The sequence below is a fragment of the Equus quagga genome, chromosome 7 (genome assembly GCF_021613505.1).
Source record: "Equus quagga isolate Etosha38 chromosome 7, UCLA_HA_Equagga_1.0, whole genome shotgun sequence".
Taxonomy (NCBI): Eukaryota; Metazoa; Chordata; class Mammalia; order Perissodactyla; family Equidae; genus Equus; species Equus quagga.
In genome coordinates this window covers 75202830-75224929 of record NC_060273.1, presented here as the reverse complement: position 1 = coordinate 75224929, position 22100 = coordinate 75202830, and the positions used below count along the sequence as shown (strand labels likewise).

Below are 22100 nucleotides of genomic sequence, written 5' to 3'. Positions count from 1 at the left end.
GTCACGTACAGAAACTGAAGCTCACAAAAGAAACAGAAGAATTCATCACTTGCGTCAATGCCTGATGTTCACTTCAGGGAAGACAAGGGGGCCCTCACTTGGGCAACCCAGCTTACATTTAATAATTAGGGCTTACACTAGTATCTAAAGGTTATAAATATATAAGGGAAAATATATAAATATGCAGTCTGTTATATCAAGTTTGTGCTAGACATTGATTTTTTAAAAAATGGCTAATGGTTTCTGTTCAGGATAACAGAATGCGATTGAAAATTTAAAAAAAATTATCCATGCTATCAGCCAGAACTATTCATTATCATATGCATTGGCTATTTTATTTAGAAGAACTTTAATAGCATTCTAGTTTTGCAGTTTTTTAAAAAAACATAGCTGCAAAGTCTTTCTCAAAACTTTTTCACCTCTTTTTTTTTGTTTTGAGAACGATTATAGCTCTGAGCTAACTGCTGCCAATCCTCTTCTTTTCGCTGAGGAGGACTGGCCTTGAGCTAACATCTGTGCGCATCTTCCTTTAGTTTATATGCGGGATGCCTACCACAGCATGGCTTTTGCTAAGCAGTGCCATGTCCGCACCCAGGATCCTGGACGGCGAGCCCCGGGCCACCAAGAAGCAGAACGTGTGCACTTAATCACTGCGCCACAGGGCTGGCCCCTTTTTCATGTCTTAAAAGGAAACAAAAGGTGTTTTTAACCATTTTGCTTAAGCAAGTACCAAGCTGTCTTCTGTGCGTCCACATTTTCCCTTCAAGGCACTCCCAATAAACAGGCAAAGCATCAGATAAGGCAACTTTCCAAAGGTATGTCAAAGTTTTAATATCTGGCAAAAAGTGATTAATATGAGATTTTTTATATATTCTTTTAAAATCATCATATTTTAAAGTAGTGATAAAAAATTGCACAAATTGGCAGTGCTAGTTAATGAATTGTAAGGAGGCAGAGGATCATTCTAGAGTCAATTTTGCCACTAGATGTGTGATATTAGCCTTTTAGCTTTTCTTGTCCTCAATCTCCTCAACTGAAAGACGAAGGAAAAAACTGGAATGGAGATGTATCAATTCATCCATTCAGTCAACGACTCTTCTCTGAACCCCTTATGTGCCAAGCACTGTGCCAGGTGCTAGAGATGGGCCTTAGTGATGAACAAAAGTAGAGGTGATTCCTGCCCTTGCAGAGCATGCAATGTCTTGAGGAGACAGCTCTGATTCAAATAATCACTCATCAAATAATCTAAGGACTCCAAAAGGACTTTTCAGTTCCTAACTGTCATGTACATATAAGCATAACAGAATAGTTCATAGAACACAAGTCATCTTAATGTGTTTATTGTTTGAGAGGTCTGATAAATCTCATTTTATTTCCTTTTTTTCTTTTTCTTTCTTTTGTGAGGAACATTAGCCCTGAGCTAACAACTGTTGCCAATCTTCCTCTTTTTTTTTTCCTCCCTAAAGCCCGAGTACATAGTTGTCTATCCTAGTTGTAGATCATTCTAGTTCTTCCATGTGGGATGCCACCCTGGCATGGCTTGATGAGTGGTGTGTAGTTCTGTGCCCAGGATCTGAACCGGCGAACCCCAGGCTGCTGAAGTGGAGTGTGTGAACTTAAACACTCGGTTACGGGGCCAGACCCCTCATTTTATTTCTTAGACTCATTTTCTTCCAGACTGCTGGCCATGGATATTGCAAACCACTCATGACAATTTTCTACCTGTCAATGACATAATGCCTTGTCCTGGCTCATTATTGTAATAGTAGTTACTATGCATATTGAATGCATAATTTCAGATAATATTTCAGTCTTCATTTTCATCTCATTCTTAGAACTGTTTTTTTTCTAATAGGGAGAGACTGAAAAATAATAAGGTCTTATCCTAAAATCTATAATAGCAGTTGTGATGTCAATGCTTCTTTCAAATAAAATTTAGAATTTCAAAGATAAGAATTGGAGAGAGAGAGAGAGAGAGAAAGAGAGAGAGAGAGAGGTGTGTTTATTTTTATTGCTACCGTAAAATATCTCTTGGGTTCCCCCTTTCTTTTATATTTAAAATTTGTAGATAGAACATAGATAGAGAAAAAAGTGAGATAAGATGTCTTTACTGATTTATTAATGACTGCAGAGTAGCAAGAGGTAGATTTTTAAATTGCTTATTTGTTTATTAAATTTCTTCTCTGGCAGTTGATCTGTGGATTGCTTCCTATCCCACAAGTCAGGTTGTTAATTAAATCTTCTGTAAAAGTTTTGGTTTTATCTGTAAAAACTATCCTATAGGTTCCACGGGTCTGTAACTTGGGCTGAATGTGTGAGGGGAGGAAGCTATTTGTTAAGAGCTAACCGGTAGCCCCATGAAGGATATTTTTGCCAGCAGCTCTTCTACTCCAGGCTGTGGTTTCATGAAAAGATATTCACACAAGTCATCGTGTTTCAGTAACCACCCCTCCAGGGCCACCGGAAATGGGTGTGGTTGGTTTAGTAGACAGCATTCTCCCCTCTGAGTCTAGCTTATGCATACTGCCGGACTAAGAAATCATATCTGGAGTTGTTTCTCATTCAGGTGGGCAAGAGGCTCCGATAACCTGCAGCCGTTATAGGTTTCTTGCTCCTTGTCACAACAGCAAGGCTGCTTTGATGTAGAAGAGGATATGCAAATGTTTTGGTTGGTAATGAACTTGTTCAATTCTTAAGATTTCATCTGGGTTTTCTGTTGATTTGATCCTTCTCTGCAAATTTTCCTTTGGTACTTCTGAAAAGCTGATAATATTTGCCTTGGCCCACTCTCAGACTTACTGTCGTGTAGTGGTAGAGACTCCTCAAGGCCAAATTCTCCTCTCAGATTTTGTTTTCTTACACCTTTCAGTAGAAGGTCCATGAGAATATCAAGTTAGTTTTAACTATATTGTAGTTTAGTTACTACAAACTACAATGTGGTATAGTTTATTAGAGTTATGCATCTGGAGGTGAGCTTTCTAATCCTAAACTCTTTTCTTAACCCGTAAAAGATACTTAGCCAAGAGTGGCCAGGCTGACGGTTACTGGGTAGGACTTTCAACTTCTGGCAAATTTGTCTTCAGGCAGCATCAGGAAAGGACTGGAATAGGGGTAGGGGGAGGAGAAAGGACAGGCGGGTGGGCGTGTGTAGGGTGAAAACACCGGATGAGTAATGTGATAACTATCCTTCCCGATCAAATACTCATCCCTCTCCCCCCCCACCACACACACGTGCGCGCACACACACGCACACAGAAGTTGAGAACCGATACTGAACCACAGCCTTGAAGAGCTAATCCTCTTAAACACAAGTGCCAAAAGGAGCATAAAAGGTCAGCTATGGACGCTAAAATCAAGGCAAGCTCTGAAGCCATGTTAAAGCCTTATACTCAAGTGGGGACCTTGTGGCGCCACTAATTTGCAAATATTTTGATAAATATGATGAATAACAATGGTATCGAAGCATTCGCTTAGACTTTTCAGCTTTCTACATTATGCCAGACTCTATATTGTAGTTAAATCTGTTGGAGTAACAGCTCTGAAAGTATTTAACGCATAGCTCTTAACCTGTTTGGGGAACACATACTGTTTTGAAATTTGCCTGAACTCTGAAATTTCTAGAAAATGCACAGCAGGTACATAGAGTCTGACACACGATTTCAGGGGGTTCATAAATTTTGTGAAGTCCACACATGGACCTAAATTAAGAACTTGATGTTTAACGCAGATTATGCTAGGTAGTGAGGACTTCATAGAATCCAGTTTTTCTGTCTGAGTGACTGTGTTGCCAGCCACCTGCACAATGCACACAGCCTTCGGTTTTCTCAGGTGGTTTGCCAGCATCGTCTCCCCTTTTCTCGTCCATTATAACATGGCACAGTCATCTCATTATAATTTACCTGGTTGTCACATTCCTCACCCTTTTCCGAGGGTAGTTAAGGTAGATTGCTCTCTTGTTATATTCATTCCTTTTCCAGAGTGATGCTAAAGACTTTATGTGGCCCCTGTGTCAGAACTACTTATTTCCTGCAGGATGAGGCTGATAAACCACAACCTGTGAAGACAGACTGGGGAAATCCAGCAGAAAGAGGCTTTGGAGAGAACTGCAGATCCGTTGTGGGTAACCAGGTCCAGAGAGAGCAATGAATTGCATCAACAAAATGAATATGTCTGCATTTTGATGACCCCCACCCCACCCACAGCCAGGCACTTAGTCACTCTTTCCTCTGTGTCTCCTCAACTCTATTATAGCTGCTGTCACTTCACTGGGATTATTTGTTTACGAGCCTGTCTCTCTCACTAGACTATGAGCAATTCCAAGACGGAGTCCATGACTTATTTATCTCTGCGCCCCGATCCAGTGTCTGGTTTAAGAGTGCAGGCTTTGGAGTCAGACTGTCTGCGTTCAAATCCGTGCTCCGTGCATATGAGTAGGAGCACTTGGGCGAGCTGCTTAACTTTCTGAGCCTTGGTTTCTCTTGCTTTCTTTTTTTGTCTTTCTTCCTTTCCTTCAAGTTCCTTTGTACCTTAAAAGTTTCACACTAATAATGTTTACTGGTTCATCATGAAGAATAAATGAAATGATACTTAGCACAGTGACAGTTCCATTTTTACTACTATTGATTGTTGAACGTTTTTCCTTACTATAGTTTACCTGCTGGGGAAAAATCCTTTTAAGCCTAAGCTACTAACCCACCTCTTTTCTCATCCTTTGTCCCCTTTGCTGCTAACGGCCCACCCCTGCAACATGGTAATTGATATTCTCCTCATCTGACGTTATTTCTCACCATTGTACTCACCGTCAGCTGACATCTAATATGTTTATGTGTTTCCTGTCCAGAATGTGAGCTCCAGGAAGGAAGGGGCGTTGGCTAGTTTGGATTAACTGCCACATCCCTATTGCCTAGAGTGGTGCCTGGCACATAGAATCTGCTCAACAGTATTTGTTGAATGAATGAATGAGTGGATGCACATAAAGGGTCCTCACTCTCTGCTGTAGGTGAGCCTCACCAATGATCACTCAGTGTCATGCATTAAATGTGTGCATCCCTTCACTTTGCCAAATGGTCGTAGAGCACCTTTTCCCTTTGTTTCTCTTTCTTCCACAATTAGGGTGGGAAGAGAAAATATTTTCCAAAAGTGTTATAAAAATGAAGTGATTAGAACTTCAATGTCAAAGTCACACTCATTGAGTGGTAGGTCCTTTCCCTGAGGAGTGAGAAAGGAGACTGTGGGGAGAAGGGTGGAGGAGCTCTCTGTTACCTTGCGGAAGTGGCTGTGACTGTGAAATTTGTTTCTGTCATTCCTGCTCAAAAACTCGCAATGATTACTCATTGTTTACAGATTTAACTCAAACTCCTCAGCAACTCTCCCTCTCTGTTCCTTCACAGGTGCCTTTGCTCCAGCCAAATTGGAGCACTTCCTGTTCTTCTGCCAACTCCTGCAGTCCTCTGTAGGCACACACTTACACACACACACACACATGCTTTTCAACTGATGTTTTCCTTTGTCACAGTACCTTTAACTTCTGTTTTTCTAGATTCTACTGTCCTTCAAGGGGCAATTACGATGTTGTCTAGTGAGGATGCTTCCTCTAATTCATCTCCTGTTCCCCCACCTTAAGCCCTGAAGGCAGTCAGCTGAGTTCTTCCTCAAGTTCCTTTAAGAACTTTTACCTCTCTTTTGGGGGCACTTGCAGCCTTTGCCTTACAGAGCTGTCTCTAGACTTGTCTGCTAAGTCGTCTCGAGGGCCAAGACGGTTTCCTTTCTGTTTTTCTACGTTTACCAAGCAGTCGGTGAATGTTTTTGAGTAAGTCTCTGGGTACATAGCTGCATATATCCATTTTTTTAGCAGTACAAAAAATCTTTAGGGCCTGTCTGATGATAATATGTTAAATATAGGGTATTTATCTCATATGATCGGTACAGGTGACTTTCTTTTGCCATCTATTCTGTAAAAGGCAAAACAATAACTAATGTAAACATAGAGCTGGGCTTGTATTTCTTGAGACCACAGTGAGAAGTGGTCGTTTTCTCACAAGGTTTAGCAGGACATGGAGAGGTGGTAGACCAAGGAGGGACCTCATTGCTAACTTTGTTTAGGGGTTTGAGACGTAGCAACTGGAAAGAAACAAGCAATTGAAACCGAGACTCACTTCGGGATCCTGGGGAAATGAACAGGATTACTCAGGGTAACTTTCAGTTTCTCCTCTAAGAGGCCTCAGGTTGATGGAAGAGACTGTGATAACACTGCCCCCTTCTGTTACTCTGGATTGTTAATACTCGTGGCTTCCCAAGTCTGGTTTGATGATCCTGACGTGCATTTTCAATTTCCAAGAAATGCTTGCTTAAGGCAGAGAGAAAAGAAAGTCATATGTTCAATGTGAGGCATGATTTTATTCCATCAAGTTCTCTTTTTTTATAGTTAACATGACATTAAATTTTGTTGTGAGGTATTAGTTCAACTGTAATTGGATATGATATTTCAGGGGAATGGATGAAGTCAAGGATCATAACAAAATTCATCAATTCATGTATTTATTTGTTTTCTAAGGGGTTACTCGATTTCTTCTAGCTCCTAGAACTTCCCTATTTATTCCCTTGGAAGTTAAAGCATAACCCCTGTTTGATGCATTGTGGCTCTTTCTTTGAGGACAGAATCTCTCAGATTAGGAGCAGTTAGAGTGGTGAATGCTGGTTCTTCATGTATCAAAAGCCAGCGCCACTTTCTCTGAATAGCACTGTTTGTGAAATGACTTATCTCAGAACTTTTGAACTGCTTTGTAACTCTTTTTTTCCTCTCCTTGCAAGCCCCTTTGAATGTACCTCTGAAGTAGTTGAGGCCAGATAGTATAGGGCTTTGAATCATACCAGGACTTTGGACTTTATTCTATAAACAACAGGGAGCCAATTAAGATACCTGGGCAAAGAATGGCATCTTTAGAAGGATGACACTGTCAGCTTTGTGTTGAATGAACTGAGATGAAAAGGCTTAGAAGGAGGGAGAACGTTAACAGGTCCATATTGTAGTACTGCCACCAGTACCTCCATGAAGCCTCCAAAATCCTCACTAGTTTTTCCTCATTTATCCTCTCTCAACCCTAGTATGAGCCACTAGCATTTATCGCCTGGATCCCTGCAACGTCCTCTTCTCTGATTACCCTATAATCAATCTTGCTCCCACACAACCCGCTATCCCCACAGCAGCAAAAGACGACCCAAAACACAAGGAAACCAGAACATGTCACATCTAACTTTAAACCCACCGATGACTTCCCATCGTACTTAGAATGAAATCCACACTCCTGCCGTGGTGCATGAGGCCCAACACAGTTTGACCCTGTCTGCTTCTCAGACCTACACTCTCATTTCTGCTTACCAGGCTCCAACTCACTATTTTCTTGGTTTGAACAAGCCAAGCTTAGTCTGACGTCAGATATCAGGGCCTTTGTTCTTGCCATTCCATCTGCTTAGGACATGCTGTTCCTAGAATTTCACATGGTTGGCTTCTTGCCTCAGCTCAAATATCACTTCCTCAAAGAGTCTCAGCCTGTAGTGCCCCATCCTCTTCTCTTTGTTTCCCCACCCCCAGGGCAAGACATTTTTTATATATCATTTGGTTCTATTTTATTCATAGCCCATATCACTATTTGAAATTATCTTGCTCGTTTATTTCTTTACTTGTTTAAGATGTGTGTTTCTCGCCTAGAATGGAAGTTCCACGAGGGCAAGTAGCTTATCTACTTTTTCACCTCTGGGTCCACAACACATAGAGCTGTCAGCTTGTGCTGCACCTAGCTCAGGGTAAACGCTCAGTAATTATTTGTTGACATACGAATCTGGGTAAAAGGTAAAGAACAAGGATAGGACAAATGGAAATGGAAGACAAGAGATAGTTGGAAGAATTATAGTAGAGATAAAGTGGATAGATTTAATTATTGGATATCAGGAGCCAATGGAAAGGAAGGAATCAAATGATGGGTTTTCACTTGGACAGTAGAGAAAGGCCAGTGATGCCATTAACTCAGAGAGACCTTGGTAGGATATAACGGATGGGAGTGGCAAGCAGATATTGGGCTTTAGACTTGAGTGTGAGATGCTGGTAGGTCCAAGTGAAGATGCCCAGCGGGTATGTAGAAGTTGGAAAGAGGCCAAGGCAGAACAGTTAGTGTTTGGAGTCATTTGCATAATGATTATAGTCCACTGAGACTGAATCAGGTCAACAAGAGAGAATATGTAGCGGGGAAAGAAGAGAACTGTAACAATGTGCAGATTTTTGCCCAAACATCCTTGTATACAAGAAACCATGCTGGGACAAGTGACATCTAACAAATGAGAAGCAAGGGCTGGAGCTTCATGGGGCCAGGGATGGTGGCCCTGACAATTTGGCAAGTAGAGAGTGTCTTATCCGGATAAGAAACAGTAAGACACTGCCATATGGTGCCCTTTGGCCTGCCCAAAACATCTCTCAGTAGGAGGCTCTGCACCCCAAAGGGAATCTGTGTGACTGCTCTGCTTTCTTCCCTTCAAATCTGTAAGGGGTCCAGAGTGCAGACTGGCTAAGGTTAATGATGTAGCTCTATCTTCTGATCTAGGGAGCTAATAATCTAAAACAGTTTGGCAAAAAGATGCATAAAAAAACCCCCAAACCTACATTTGTTGAGCTCTCATTTTGGAAGCACTCAATATGCATTCTCTTATTTAGTTTTCACAAAATCTCTATAAGGAACTGCAATTAATACCTGTTTTATGGATGAGAAATTGTGGCTAGAGAGGGAATGAAACTTTCCCAGCTGGTAAATGATAGAGCTGGGATTCGACCCCATATCTGCCTGGTCCCAGAGCCTACACTTTTGACCATGACACCCTAATGCTTCCCTGTGTAGGAAATAAGCATTTTTAGTACTTAAATTTTGTTGCAGTAGTTCTTTGTAGGTTTCTTTCCCTTTCCATTGCAAAGTTGTGAACATTAGGTTAATAAATCAGGCAAACTTTATTTACAGTAATAAAAGGTGACCAAAATTACTCATAAGGTTGTCCTTTTGTGCTGGACAAAAGTAACTCTTTTTCTTTTATTGGAGCTCCTCTGTGTTGCACAATTGCCTTAAAGAACTATTGCTACAGAAGGTCAACTTCCCCAAACCCTCAGGATATCATTAATTATAGGGCTTTTAGGGTGTCTGAAACAGAAATAGTGTTTTAGATCCTGCTGCCCCTCCATCCCGCAGCCTTAAACTATAGGCAAACCCCATTTGTTGTGCAAGCCTGTTTCTGGAAATGATTACATTAACCAAACTGGTGCTATACATGATTACTGCAGCAGCACGATACCTTGGGGATGTGCTACTGATGTGATACTTTGGCAATTGCCCTTCTTTCTCTTCAAGTCTCCAGAAGGTGTGTTATGCCTCTGGCCATAGATTTCTTCTATTTATCCTTTGCACTGTTGTTAGTCAGTTTTTCCAGGCTGCAGTAAGGCTTATGCTGCCCTTCAAAATGTCAAAAGAGCTCTACAAGGCAACAACTCTGCTGATCCGGGTTTCTTAGACTACCTCCTTGGAGGTATTTGGAGCTGTTGCAGTGAAGCCTGCTTGCTGCCATCCAGTGTCTTCCTTGATCTTTTGTAGAATCCTCAGCACTAGCCCTTGCATACATTTTGTCAGCCATTGTGAACCAAAGTGTTCACCGGCACAAAAGCAATGGCAGAAAGAGGGACCTGATGGGAAAATAAATGATTGGGAAGGGCCACTTAAATGGCTCCGAGTCTTCATTGGCTGAGAACCAAATATAAATTAGCTGTACGGACTAGAGCTCTAATGGCCTTACATTTATGTATACATATAAAATATTTCTGAGATCATCAGGACTGTAATGAATCAGCCTGATTTAGGATAGCTCTAAGTGAATTCTAAATGAGTGTCTCTCTGACGTCATGCCCAGTAGTGTGTAGTGATACAAGGTGGCACTTTCTTTACTCCGTCAATAATTTATTAATGGGCACTTTGTGCTAGGCATGATGTTCCTTAGAGTTTCAAAAATTGACTTCATTTTGGTTAGCTCTGTGCCTCTCTCATAGAACTTTTTCCAGTTCTCTTAACAGCAATCAGTGCTTTCTTCCATGCATCCAACTTGGACACAGAGTAAGTGCTTTCCTTTTGCCCATTAAGTGAATAAGTTTTGCCCTGATGGATTATCAGCTTGCTGAGGGTAAGTCTCGTGTCTGCATCATCTCCACATCCTCTGCAGTATCTAACATAGTTCTTTGTACAAATAGATGCATAAGTATTTGAGTAAATGGGCAGTAACTTTCTTTCTTTACGCTTGTAGGCATAAAGGTCATTGGGCAGAATGGCAATAAAAAGAGTGCATTTGCTTACTCTCTTTGCTGCGAATAAGAAAGACATCACTTCTCCATCCATAGCCCATTTATCTAATTTTTCATCTTAATTTATGATTTTATTCAATATCCAATCTAGAGGTAATCTTAGCTTCTGTGTCCAGTATGATGGCACTTCAACAACATAGATGTATGTAACTACTCTCAAGATCCCATTTAAACACATGAAAAATTCAAGGGGCTGATCAAGAGACACCAGGTTGAATCCAGTTTCTGTCAGATACATAAATCTTTTTTGTGTCACTCCATTTGTTTGTAGGCATTCTTTTTCCTGATTAATGGCAACCAGATTTATCAGGAAGATATATGACACTGGCTCCATTGCAAACAATTGCCTGATGTCCTCTGGCAGCCATTGGAACCACACATTGCAAACCAGCCTGTCATTTCAAGAGACCTTAGGGTAATTGTGAGGTGTACTTGAGGCTCAGATCATTGTCTGTAAAGGTAACATGCAATTTCCTTGGCAGAAGCTGTGCAAATCTGTATTATACAGCAAAAGAGTGATGTTTCCCAACTCACGTTTGAATTGTGCTCTTGGCCCCTAAAATCTTGTGGCCAGTGTGTGTGTTTGTATAGGTCAATCATTACCAGGACTTTGAACCACATGCCTTACTCCATACACATTTTTGGAAAGGATGCAGAGTAACTGATGCATAAAATGGCTAGATTAGAATTGCCTGGTACCTTGTCAAGACATTTTTTAAAGTAAATCATATTTTTTTTCAGCATCTAAGCACTTAAAAAAAAAAAAAGCCTAGGACTTTATTGTTCTGAGAGAGAGTCTTATCCCAAAAGCAGTTTCTTATTTCTAAAAGCTTCTAAATTCTGGAACATAAACATAGAAATCTATATTGCTCATCCTTTTGGATTCATGAAGGACCAATTCTGTGATGATCGCAAACATTTATTTTTCATTTTGGAATCGTTCTCCCATTTGGAACCAACTTTTCAGGAGTAAAGAAAATTAGACCTTCCATGTGAGATCAGACTCTTGTTGTATTCAGCTAAGATTTCTGGATACCATTGTCCCAACTGGTAGTTTGTTCATTCATTCACTTACTCCTGTTTTCATTCATTCATTCACTTTTTCATTCTAACAATCTTTTGACAAATCCTTATTGAGTGCTTTCTCTGTGCCAGGCACTGGACTAGGATCGAAAGAGTGGTGATCTATGCTAGGAACGAGTTGTTACTCTATGTGATACCAAATCCAAAAACTGGGTACATATTGAGGATATTTAATAGAAGAAACTATATGTCTGAATAAGTTTAATGTAGTTAAAAGGGGGATTTGGGATCAGACAGGCTGGGTGTGACCTGGTACTGGGTGAGACTTAACCTCTTGGATTCTCTTTTATTCTCCCCTCAGAGCCAACAATTATGGTTATTGTAGGAATTAAAAGAGATAAGGTATGTGAAAATGTCTGTCAGGTAGAGTTAGTTTTATTTGTTAATTTTATTAATTTCTTTGTCCACAGGCACAGACATGTATTTTAAGAAATGAGTGTCAGTGAAATTTTGAAACTGGAAACTTCGTGATGTCTTACTCTTCCAAGGGAGCTTCTTTTAAGGGTCTTTATTTCATTCCAGTTTAACTCCACACTGGGTGCTTGAATGACCTCTTTGCAGTAGCGAGTTAAGAAAGGCTGCTTTTGCAGACAGTTGATTTCTCTGGGACCTGACCAAATGAAAAGGTCCCTGCTAGCATGGAGAACTCAATATTTTGAGAAATAAATCGAAATCAACTACCTTATATTCCCAACCAACAGCTCGTTTCAACATGACCCTGTCAGCTTCTTAACATATTGTTTTCTTGGCCATTCTGAAGATACACTCTTGCTCTTGCAATTAAATGCAACAAGCATCTATTGAACTTCTTCCAGATGCCAGACCCTGTGCTGCCTGCTGGGGGGTACCAAGATGAATGAAAAACAATTCCTGCTCCATGGATTTCTTACAAATAACTCAAGAGACAAAGAAGAAAGTGCTCTGAATACCAAGTGGTATTCAGAACAAACCTGAAATTCCCAGCTCTGACTTCTCAAATCCTCTAATAAAACAGTTCAATTTTGTTCCTTGAGTTAAATCTTTTCATTTGTTATTGGGTCTTTGCCCTTCTCTCTTCCTGCTGTTCCCCATCTGCAGATGCCACTGATAAGATTCATTTCATCCTATGAGAATGACATGTTTGGATTTAGAAGTGACAATGCCTTCTACAAACAATCACTACACCAAAGTGTCTGTGCTGAATCTCTGTAAAATGATGTGAGATATTTTGAATGAGCCAGCCGTTCATTCGCTTTCCCCCATTCATCATCATTTGAAAGGTATAGCTACTTTCTAAGGCAGGAGAGTATGTTTTTAAATGAACTAATTATCCATCTGCAAGGATGAATGTGCTTAGAGTTCCCAGTGTCCCTTCCCTTTCTCCTAGTTCCCTCCTGACAGGGAGAAGCAGGCAGGAAAAGGGATCAGTCACATCACCAGCATGAATGAGTAATGTGGTACCCTTCCATCCACTCATTTACACAGACTCATGGGGCGTGGGCAGAAAGCTGAAGAAGAGGGGCAGAGGAGGTGATGGAGCCAAGCATAAATATAATCACATTGTCCATTACTTATTGAATATTTGCTATTTGCCAGGCACTTTCAGAACATTATCTCTAATCCTTACATCAATCCTGCAAAGTGGATATTTTCATTTGTAATATGTACATAAGGAGAATATCCTCAGAGAAGTAAAGTGATCAGCTCAGGATCATACAGCTGGCAGGTACTTCTTTCAAACGCTGTTTTGCCTGATTCTGAAGCCTGCTCCTTTTCATCATAACTAAGATTTTCAAACTCAATTTCCTGCAAGATGCTTCAGGGGATTCAAGAAATTCCATTTATGCATATATAAACTATTTAGCAAGAAATAAAAATGCACTCTAGAGACCACTGACATATTATTGCAATTTCTGACTGTTTTTTTAAAGAAATAAGTGTTTCTGAACTCAACATCTAAGTTTATTCAGATTTTTAGTACACCTTGTATCTGTTGCATGTTTTGGAATGATGACAAAGATGTCCTTTGAAAAATGGATGTCCTCAGTAGGGGGTAAATGTTGACAACTACTGGCCTACAAATTACGCTAGTCCTTTATCAAGAGATATATTAGATAACACATAGCAAACATAACAAGGACTCTGCCAAAATGTGTATTACAGCACATGTAACAAGAATCACACAGTGAATAATACAACATGCAGGGAAGGACTATAGGGCCAGGCTAGGGGAACCCTCTTTTGTTTTTTATAGCTATGCCTAAAACATTGCATGTGTATTTGCTGGAACCCATTGTTTGATAGTGGGCAGCTATCCTTTATTTTTTTCTCACTTGCCTATCCATTTTAAGAAATAGAATCTGTATTTCTGTTGGTGAGGTTTCACGCTGATGAGATCACAGTTTCAAAACACATATGTGCGAGTTGGTTTTTCTCAATTTCATGGCCAAATCGTGCACTCCTAACTTTGATTATTTGCTCCAGAAAAGCTTCCTTATTTTGAAGGGGAGCTGAAGGCGTGACCACACATCCATACCTACTGCAGAAATGTGTACAGAAATGCCCCCTCTCCGGCTCACACACACATAAAAATATTAGACCCTACTAATACAGTCAACAGTGTCGCATCATACTTTCTTTTCAGATGGACATAACACTTTTAGAAAATCTCAGATCCCAAAATGACAGCTCACTTGGAAGAACTTTCTTCTGCAGGCTTCCATGCTGAGGCACCACAGCGACGTGAACAGCTTTGGCTATCAGTCGTATGTTACGAGAGTAGAGTTCAAGAGCATTTTCAGGGAGAGACTGTGAGAGAAATGACTACACTGAATGTTTGTCGCCCCTTCAGACTTTCAGGTGGATCTGAGGCTGCCCCGGGTGACCTCGAAGGGTCTCTCCTTCCAACTTTCAGATTACACATCTGATCCAGATTCTCTCCCGGAAGGCTTTATGTTAACAAGAAAGCACTGTTTGCTGCCTTCTTCCTCTGTTTCTTACATAGCAAATTTACTTCCTAGTATGTCTCTGAAGATTGGGCAGCTGTATTTTATCTTTCGTTTGTGATCAGTCACAGAATCTCTATAAGGGGAGACAGCTTCATTTTACAGATATGGAAGCAGAGGCCACTGAGGTTAAGTGGTTTGTCCAAATCAGGTGTGAACTATGTAGGACTAAAAGCTGCATATGGCAGCTGGCATCTTTCTGCAAATAAGAGGCAGTACTCAAGAATCTGGAACTTTCTAATCTTTGTCTTCTATTGGTATGATTTTGAGTATGAGTGTATGTCGTATGTGAGTGTTTGAGTTCAGAATTGTATCAAATTCAGCTTTGTATCTGAAGTACCCAGTGCTGTGCTGGATACAACATAGATATGTAATAAATCCGAGTGGACTGAATGAGAGCGTACCGGGAATGAACCTTGTCTGACTGAGGAGAGTAGCCTTTTCATTTTTGACCAGTGTGATGCTGATTATTCTCAGTTCTCCATTTTGCCACCCCATCTCCCCCACCAACGCCTGAAATCCACCCATTAATAATGAATACATTTATAACAAGCAATGATCTTTACCTGAAACAGCATGGTGGGAAGAGCAAAGATTTTGGAAGTAGAACTGCATCTCAATCTTTGAGCATCTTCTATAACTTCTTTATGCCTCAACTTGAGTCTAACAACAACAAATACAGCTGCTTCCACCACGATTACGAATTCTACTGGTGTTTATTAAGCACTCCCTAGAGCCAGGGGATGTGCTGGGGGTCTTACATGCATCATAGTATTTAATCTGCACAGCACACCTCAGAGGCGGGCCTTCTTATTATCTCCATTTTACCCTGGCTCAGAGACATTGAGTCTCCTATCTGATGTCACACAGCTAGTCAGGCAGAGCAGGAAGAGGAGTAATGACTGTTGTGAGAAAGTGCTTCCTCGCCCTCCATCCACAGTAGCTATTAGGATGATGATGATAATGCACCAGTCCTTGGGGCATTAAGCACTATGAGTGCAGAGCATCTTAGTATGAGTAAGCTTCTGAGACCAATTCCCTCCCCATAACACTCAGCATCAAAGTGATCTCTGCCTGAAGGGGGAGGAAGCTTAAGGACGTGCTAGGGGGTGAGGATGTGGGAAGTGATCACATTATTCCAAAATTAAAATTGTCCTTTTGAGAATGCACTCTTCAACATTCAGCTATGAGGGTGGGTGAAAGTAGGGAACAGGAAACAGAAGCTAAGACACATTTTATCCATTCCAAAATTTACCCATGGTGTGTCTTGATGTGCCATGGGCTTGAATATTACAAAGAACAGAATGGAACATTCTTCCTTGCTCTTCCCTTAAGAGAAACTCTTGCTGTACGTTCAGCCTCCCACAATGTTTCAGGGGACAGCTGCCAGGAGAGAGTAATAACGCCAGCAGTGTTATCTGCTGACACGGACAGGAATACACTTAGAGCCTAGACTTGGCGGCTTGCCTCTTGTTCAGGCACCGAACGGCCGGGCTTACTGACAACCTCCCTGAGACATACTCGCTTACTCCAGCACTATTTAAATCTCTGTGTATGGTGTAGTGCTTGGTTTCCTTCAAGCCTATTATCTCTTTTGCAACCCTGAGACTAAAGGAAGAGGAAAGTGTATGGATCAGAGGACGTTAACTGGGATCAAAGAACCCCAACATGAATAGGCTTTGGGCCAATCTTGAACCAAACCCCTGGCCTCTCTAAAGGTCAGAGAGAGGCCCAGACCTTTCGATTTCTTGAGGCTCCAGGAAGATTAAAATGTAAATATGCCTTAAAAAGCCTAGCAAAACAGTTATATTTAGCTCTTTACAATAATAAATGAACATTTTTAGTATAAAACAATATAAAGCAATACGACTGTGCAAAGCCCAGGATATTTACTGGATTCATTAAAAAATACAAATTCAGAGTGCACTTCACGTGGTGTGGTCCGATCATGGATCCCAAGGCTAAGTTGTCTGATGAATTATTTTTTCTTCTTTCAATCCTCAGAGTGTGTCTCTGCGAGTGTATGTGTAATCTCATTTCAAAAAGAAAGTTGACGGTCATAATGTGAGGATTGCTGGGAATGTGAATCCCCGGTCACATAGCCTCCCTGGGTCCTCTCTTTACTCAGCCCTTTCCGAGAGGCTCTGTCCTGTCCCTAACATTGACTGCAAGCTTTTATTTTTGTGTGTTTACTTCCTACATTTCATAAGATTCTCCAAAAAACATGTTAAGAACTATTTGTCTCAAAAATAGCCTACCCTATCAAACTCACACCAATGAATAGATCTCTCTCTCTCTCTCTGTTTTTTTTTGGTGAGGAAGATTGTCACTGAGCTAACATTTGTGCCCATCTTGCGCTATGTTGTATGGAGGACACCGCCACAGCATGACTCAGGAAGTCGTGTGTAAGTCTGCACCCAGGATCCGAACCTGTGAACCCAGGGCAGCCAAAGTAGAGCATGCGAACTTAACCACTATGCCACCTGGCCAGCCCCTAGAGCGCCTCATTTTTGAAATTCAGAATACTCTTCTTTTAAATTGTAAGATCTTTCAGCCTTGAAATTTAACTTAATATTAAAAACTCTCCAAAACAACTTGCTGTTTTTGTCAAATGCGTAGTAATCTTGAAATTCTTCTTGCTTTCTTTATTTACCTCCTCTCCATCCCTGTTCTAGAACACATAAGCTTAAAAACAAGACATTAACCATACTGAATAGGCAGTGGTCTAAACTTTGCCTTGTTACTCCATAGCTGTGCGACCCTGTGGAAGTGCTTTCCCTCTCTGGTCCTCAGTTTCTGTATCTCTAAGATGGGATGGTGATTTCCATTTCTCAAGTTCCTTCTAGATTTAAAAGACTATGGTTTTTCTTATTGCTATTTTCCACTTCCTGTGAACTGTCCCCAGGATACTTTAATACCCAATCATCTCCAGAGCTATTGTTATGATGTACTGGCCTACTCTGCTAGAAATAAAATATTTACTTACTTTTAACTACAACCAAACCCAGTACTTACTAGTCACAGATTCAGACATTTTTTCCCTTGACCTGGTGGCAACTAAATGTTTATTTTGTCATTATGGTGAACAGTGCTTGCCTGGTAATGTTCAAACCATTATAAAAACTTGAAAATAAAGGAAAAAGCTAAACGTTTGGCTCAGGTAAATTGACAAATACAGATCTGCACTGATAGTTTAGGGACACTAGATGGCGATATAAGTGCATCAAATGATAAACGTTTCCTTGATGGAGCCCAAGTAAAATCCCAATGATCGAGGCCAGATCAGGTTAATACATTAAAGAAACAAAGTAAAATATAATCAGGTGTCGGAGTGTTAGCTAACACTCTGAATGTGTCCAGTAACCCTTTACTTATTGGAAGAAAAGATTGTTAAATTAGAAATTAATTTATCCTTCTGTTGAGTCTATGTTCTAGCTAATTCTTGGGGCAAGAGTTTGGCAATCAACATATCTATCCCATTATACATACCTAATTCACACTCTCCTCTCCATTTTTGGTTTCCCCCCCTTTTTTTTTTTTTTTAACAGCAATTGTTTGGAATGGAGTGCGCCTCACATATATTATTCATGGATGAAGTACTATATTCTTATTAGGAATGTAAGTCCTAAGACACTGGCGTTTTAAAGGGGAAATGGCCGACTTACTGTAAGCTGTTAGCTGGGCCGTTATTGACTGGCAGGATCAACTGGAAGCACTTTGTTAGTGGATTATGTTGCCCTGGAAATGCCTTCCTGAAACTCTAATGATGCACTTAAGGGAGCCCTCTGGGACAGGAGTAAAATGTCTCTTAGCAGGCGTGCCTTCCACCAGGGTCCTCTTGGGATGAGTGCAGAGGGGGCAGGGGCAGGTCCAAAGAGATGCTCAGTGCGGAACCAGCCCCAGAAAAAGGTGCAGGGAATAACAATTTCTTACAGGTAAGCTAAGATAATGACTTACTGATGTAAATCGTGGGCTTTCTGAGGGTACCAGTGCTTCATATATTCTTTTGAAAGAGCGATCATTAATTCCAGAGAGACTGTATTTATTTATTTATTTATCACTTATTTATTTGCTAGGGGAGCAGGGGTAGCAGAGGGATGGGGAAGGAGGGAAAAAACGAGGAAGGCATTTAAAAGAATGTGGTTTAATCCTCTTTGATTAAACAAAAAGCGCCACTTTGTAGCTTAAACGTTGGGGTCATTGGGGTCATTCGGTGTGCTTGTTTTTAAAAGAAGCTTTAGAGAGAAAATTTGCCCTTCAGCAGAAATTCAGCGCACGTGCAAAGGGTTTGTTTGTAGATTTTTCAAATGAAAAATCACTCGTGTTTATCTCACCGCTGGGGGTGGGGGGCGGTTCTGGGGGATGGTGGCGGCGGCGGCGGCGGCGGCGGTCTAAAAACAAGAAAAGGCAAAGCAAAGGCCCTCGGAAACTCCGGGCTCCGGGACAGGACCGGGAGGGAAGTGGCTGCGCGGCGCTGCGTCCCCGCCCCAACCCAGAGCGCCCGGGAGTCGCGTGCCCACGGCCGGAGCGCGGCGTCCCCGTGCCGTCTTGGCGACCTGTCACCGAGGAGGACGTGACTCGGAGCTGCCTCCGCTTTCTCCAAGCCATATTCCTTTAAGATGATGTAATAGTCATTTCCCTGGATGGTTTCTTGCCTGCACTGCTGAAACAACAGCCTCCGAACTGCACTGGGAACTGTGGAGCCACCCAGCTCCCAGAAGCCGGAGCCCGAGCCCCCCGCTGGCATCTCCGCTCTGCTGCGGCCACCAGCTCCCCCAGCTCCCACCTGGCTGGGAACATGGGAGTCGGTTTGCCCTTGTCGGCAGGTGGGGTGGCTACCTGGGACCCCAGCGGTGCACATCCGTCCTTCTTTCAGCTTCTGGGCTCTCTGAAAAGCTTCTAAGTCCTGGTACCTCTGGCAACTCTCTTCTGCTTTAAGGATTCTTTCTAAAGGTTTGATTTTTTTTTTTCTTTCCTGGAGAAGCTTTGGTTGAATATTTTTCTCTGTTTTGCTTCTTCAACCCAGCCACGTCTCATCGCGGTTTAACTTTTTGGTGACTTGTTTTAACTTGAGATTGGGAGTGAATACATACATACATACATACATACAAATATACATTTATATAAATATTTACATATATATATATATATAACATTATTTTCTAAGAGCACATCTCTGGCACTTTTCATTGATACCTCTGTCCTTTACCTCTTTGGGATTTGACAAGCTCCAGACTCAGGGTGGCTGTGGATTCTGACTGCTTTGCAAATGGGTATTTCTTCCCCAGAACTGGGTTTCCAGCACCCACTAAGGTAAGTTCCAAGGTTTATTGCTTTCCTTGTCCAGCTGGAAAAAAAAAAAAGCGATCCCCTTTTAGAAGTTGAAAATTGCATATTCCTTTTTAATGCGGAAATACAAACAGAAGTGTTTTTAATACTAATTGCAGGAGACAGAGGTGTATGGATAAACGTGTAGACACAAAATAGCTTGAGAGAAGCTAAGATTTGGTTGAAGAATGGCTGAAATCAGTAGTTCCAGGGTTGCTTATGTAAAGTAATCTATCCCTCCCTCCCTCTCTCCCTCCCGTCGTCCCTCCCTCCTCTCTCCAGCGGTCTCTCTTTTTCTGACTCATGCTGGGTTTGAGGAAATAATTTTCTCTTTTCCTTCAGACAGACCTCTGAGTGACTGGAGCCCTGGCCTGCCTTGCCTCCCGAGCTTGGGGAAGATCGGACGGAGATGAGTGGATTATATTCCATGAAGTAATAGCTCACCACCAGTCAGGGTTTAAACTACTTTTGCAGCATCACCTCACCTGTGGACTTTTCTAAATTCTGCTTTCTTGGGGAAAAAACTAGCCTAAGAGGAGGTCGTTTTTAACAAGTTAGCATTCTTCTCCCTGCCTTACAAGTTGATGCAAAATATAAGGCTGTGACTCTGTTGGATTGCACCTTCAGATCAAAATAGGAGGAGAAGAAGAAAGGGACAATGGCTCTGAGTGGAAACTGTAGTCGCTACTATCCTCGAGAACAAGGGGCTGCAGTTCCCAACTCCTTCCCTGAGGTCGTGGAGCTGAATGTGGGGGGTCAAGTTTATTTTACTCGCCATTCCACGTTAATAAGCATCCCTCATTCCCTCCTGTGGAAAATGTTTTCCCCAAAGAGAGACACAGCTAATGATCTAGCCAAGGACTCTAAGGGAAGGTTTTTCATTGACAGAGATGGATTCTTGTTCCGTTATATTCTGGACTATCTCAGGGACAGGCAGGTGGTCCTGCCTGATCACTTTCCAGAAAGGGGAAGACTGAAAAGGGAAGCTGAGTACTTCCAGCTCCCAGACTTGGTCAAACTCCTGACCCCCGAGGAAATCAAGCAAAGCCCGGATGAATTCTGCCATAGTGACTTCGAAGATGCCTCCCAAGGAAGCGACACGAGAATCTGCCCCCCTTCCTCACTGCTCCCTGCCGACCGCAAGTGGGGTTTCATTACTGTGGGTTACAGGGGGTCCTGCACCATGGGCAGAGAGGGGCAGACAGACGCCAAGTTTCGGAGAGTTCCCCGGATTTTGGTTTGTGGAAGGATTTCCTTGGCAAAGGAGGTCTTTGGAGAAACTTTGAATGAGAGCAGAGACCCTGACCGAGCCCCAGAAAGATACACCTCCAGATTTTATCTCAAATTCAAGCATCTGGAAAGGGCTTTTGATATGTTATCAGAGTGTGGATTCCACATGGTGGCCTGTAACTCCTCCGTGACAGCATCTTTCCTTAACCAGTACACAGATGACAAGATCTGGTCAAGCTACACTGAATACGTCTTCTACCGTAAGTACAAAGGGTTCTTTTTATTTTTTCGTGTGTATCGATTCTCTTCACAGATATATATGGTCTGCATGTTCAGCCAATGTCTAAGGAATGCTATTTTGGGATTCTTTTTAACTCTTGAGGTATAGCTAGAGTATTTGAGGTTGTAATTCAGCTCTCCTGTCTTACCTAAGGCAACTTTCATTCGTTTTTCCAATGAAGTCATAGAATATTCAAAGGCCCCCAAAATCACAAATGCAAATGATATTGGTGTAGGAAACATGTGGAATGAAAACAGACGTATATATCTGGTTGCTGGATATTGAATTGTTGAGATCAGTTGGGAGGTTAGCATCTGGCTGTTGGTCCCGGGAGGCTGGTAGACTCGGTGGGTGAAGTACCGCTGTCTGTTCTTTTAGCTGAACTTTGGGGTCTCTTAAGCTGGTTGCTGAAGACTTGCTTTCCTTCGAGGCTTTGAAAACACAAATGGATGTTGCACCGAATGACGTCGTCCTGGCTAGATGGCAGTATAGACTGACGAAAGACCCCTTCTCTCCCTCCCAAGTCTGAAATTTGCCTTTATGGGCTTTACAGATGTGCTGTGTGATTCGTTAGCATTTTGTACTGGACCTTGAGCTGCACTGCAGACTTAATTAAGCTGAACTTCCTATAAGATCCGTCTAAAACGAACCAGATCCTGGAGAATTGTCAATCACGTGCAAACATCATCAGACAGTGGGGGTGATAGAATTACGGACATCAAAGGAAACCGGAGGGAAAAAAGGAAAGGAAACAATTGTCCTGAAGCTTTTTAAGTAAGGGTTTCTTGGAGCTCAGTTCATTTGCTTAAAT

At 41.7% G+C, this 22100-nt stretch overlaps 1 protein-coding gene across 1 annotated transcript in view; it reads left to right on the top strand.

Annotated features, from left to right (window-relative positions):
• Positions 1–20384: 20384 nt before the first annotated feature.
• The window catches only part of KCTD16 (potassium channel tetramerization domain containing 16), a 225818-nt gene continuing 224102 nt past the window's right edge, over positions 20385–22100 (top strand). Inside the window, exon 1 of the mRNA XM_046668492.1 lies at positions 20385–21269. Within this exon, the coding sequence (XP_046524448.1) occupies positions 20438–21269 (832 nt within the window). The 5' untranslated portion in view covers positions 20385–20437. The remainder of the gene's footprint in view (positions 21270–22100) is intronic.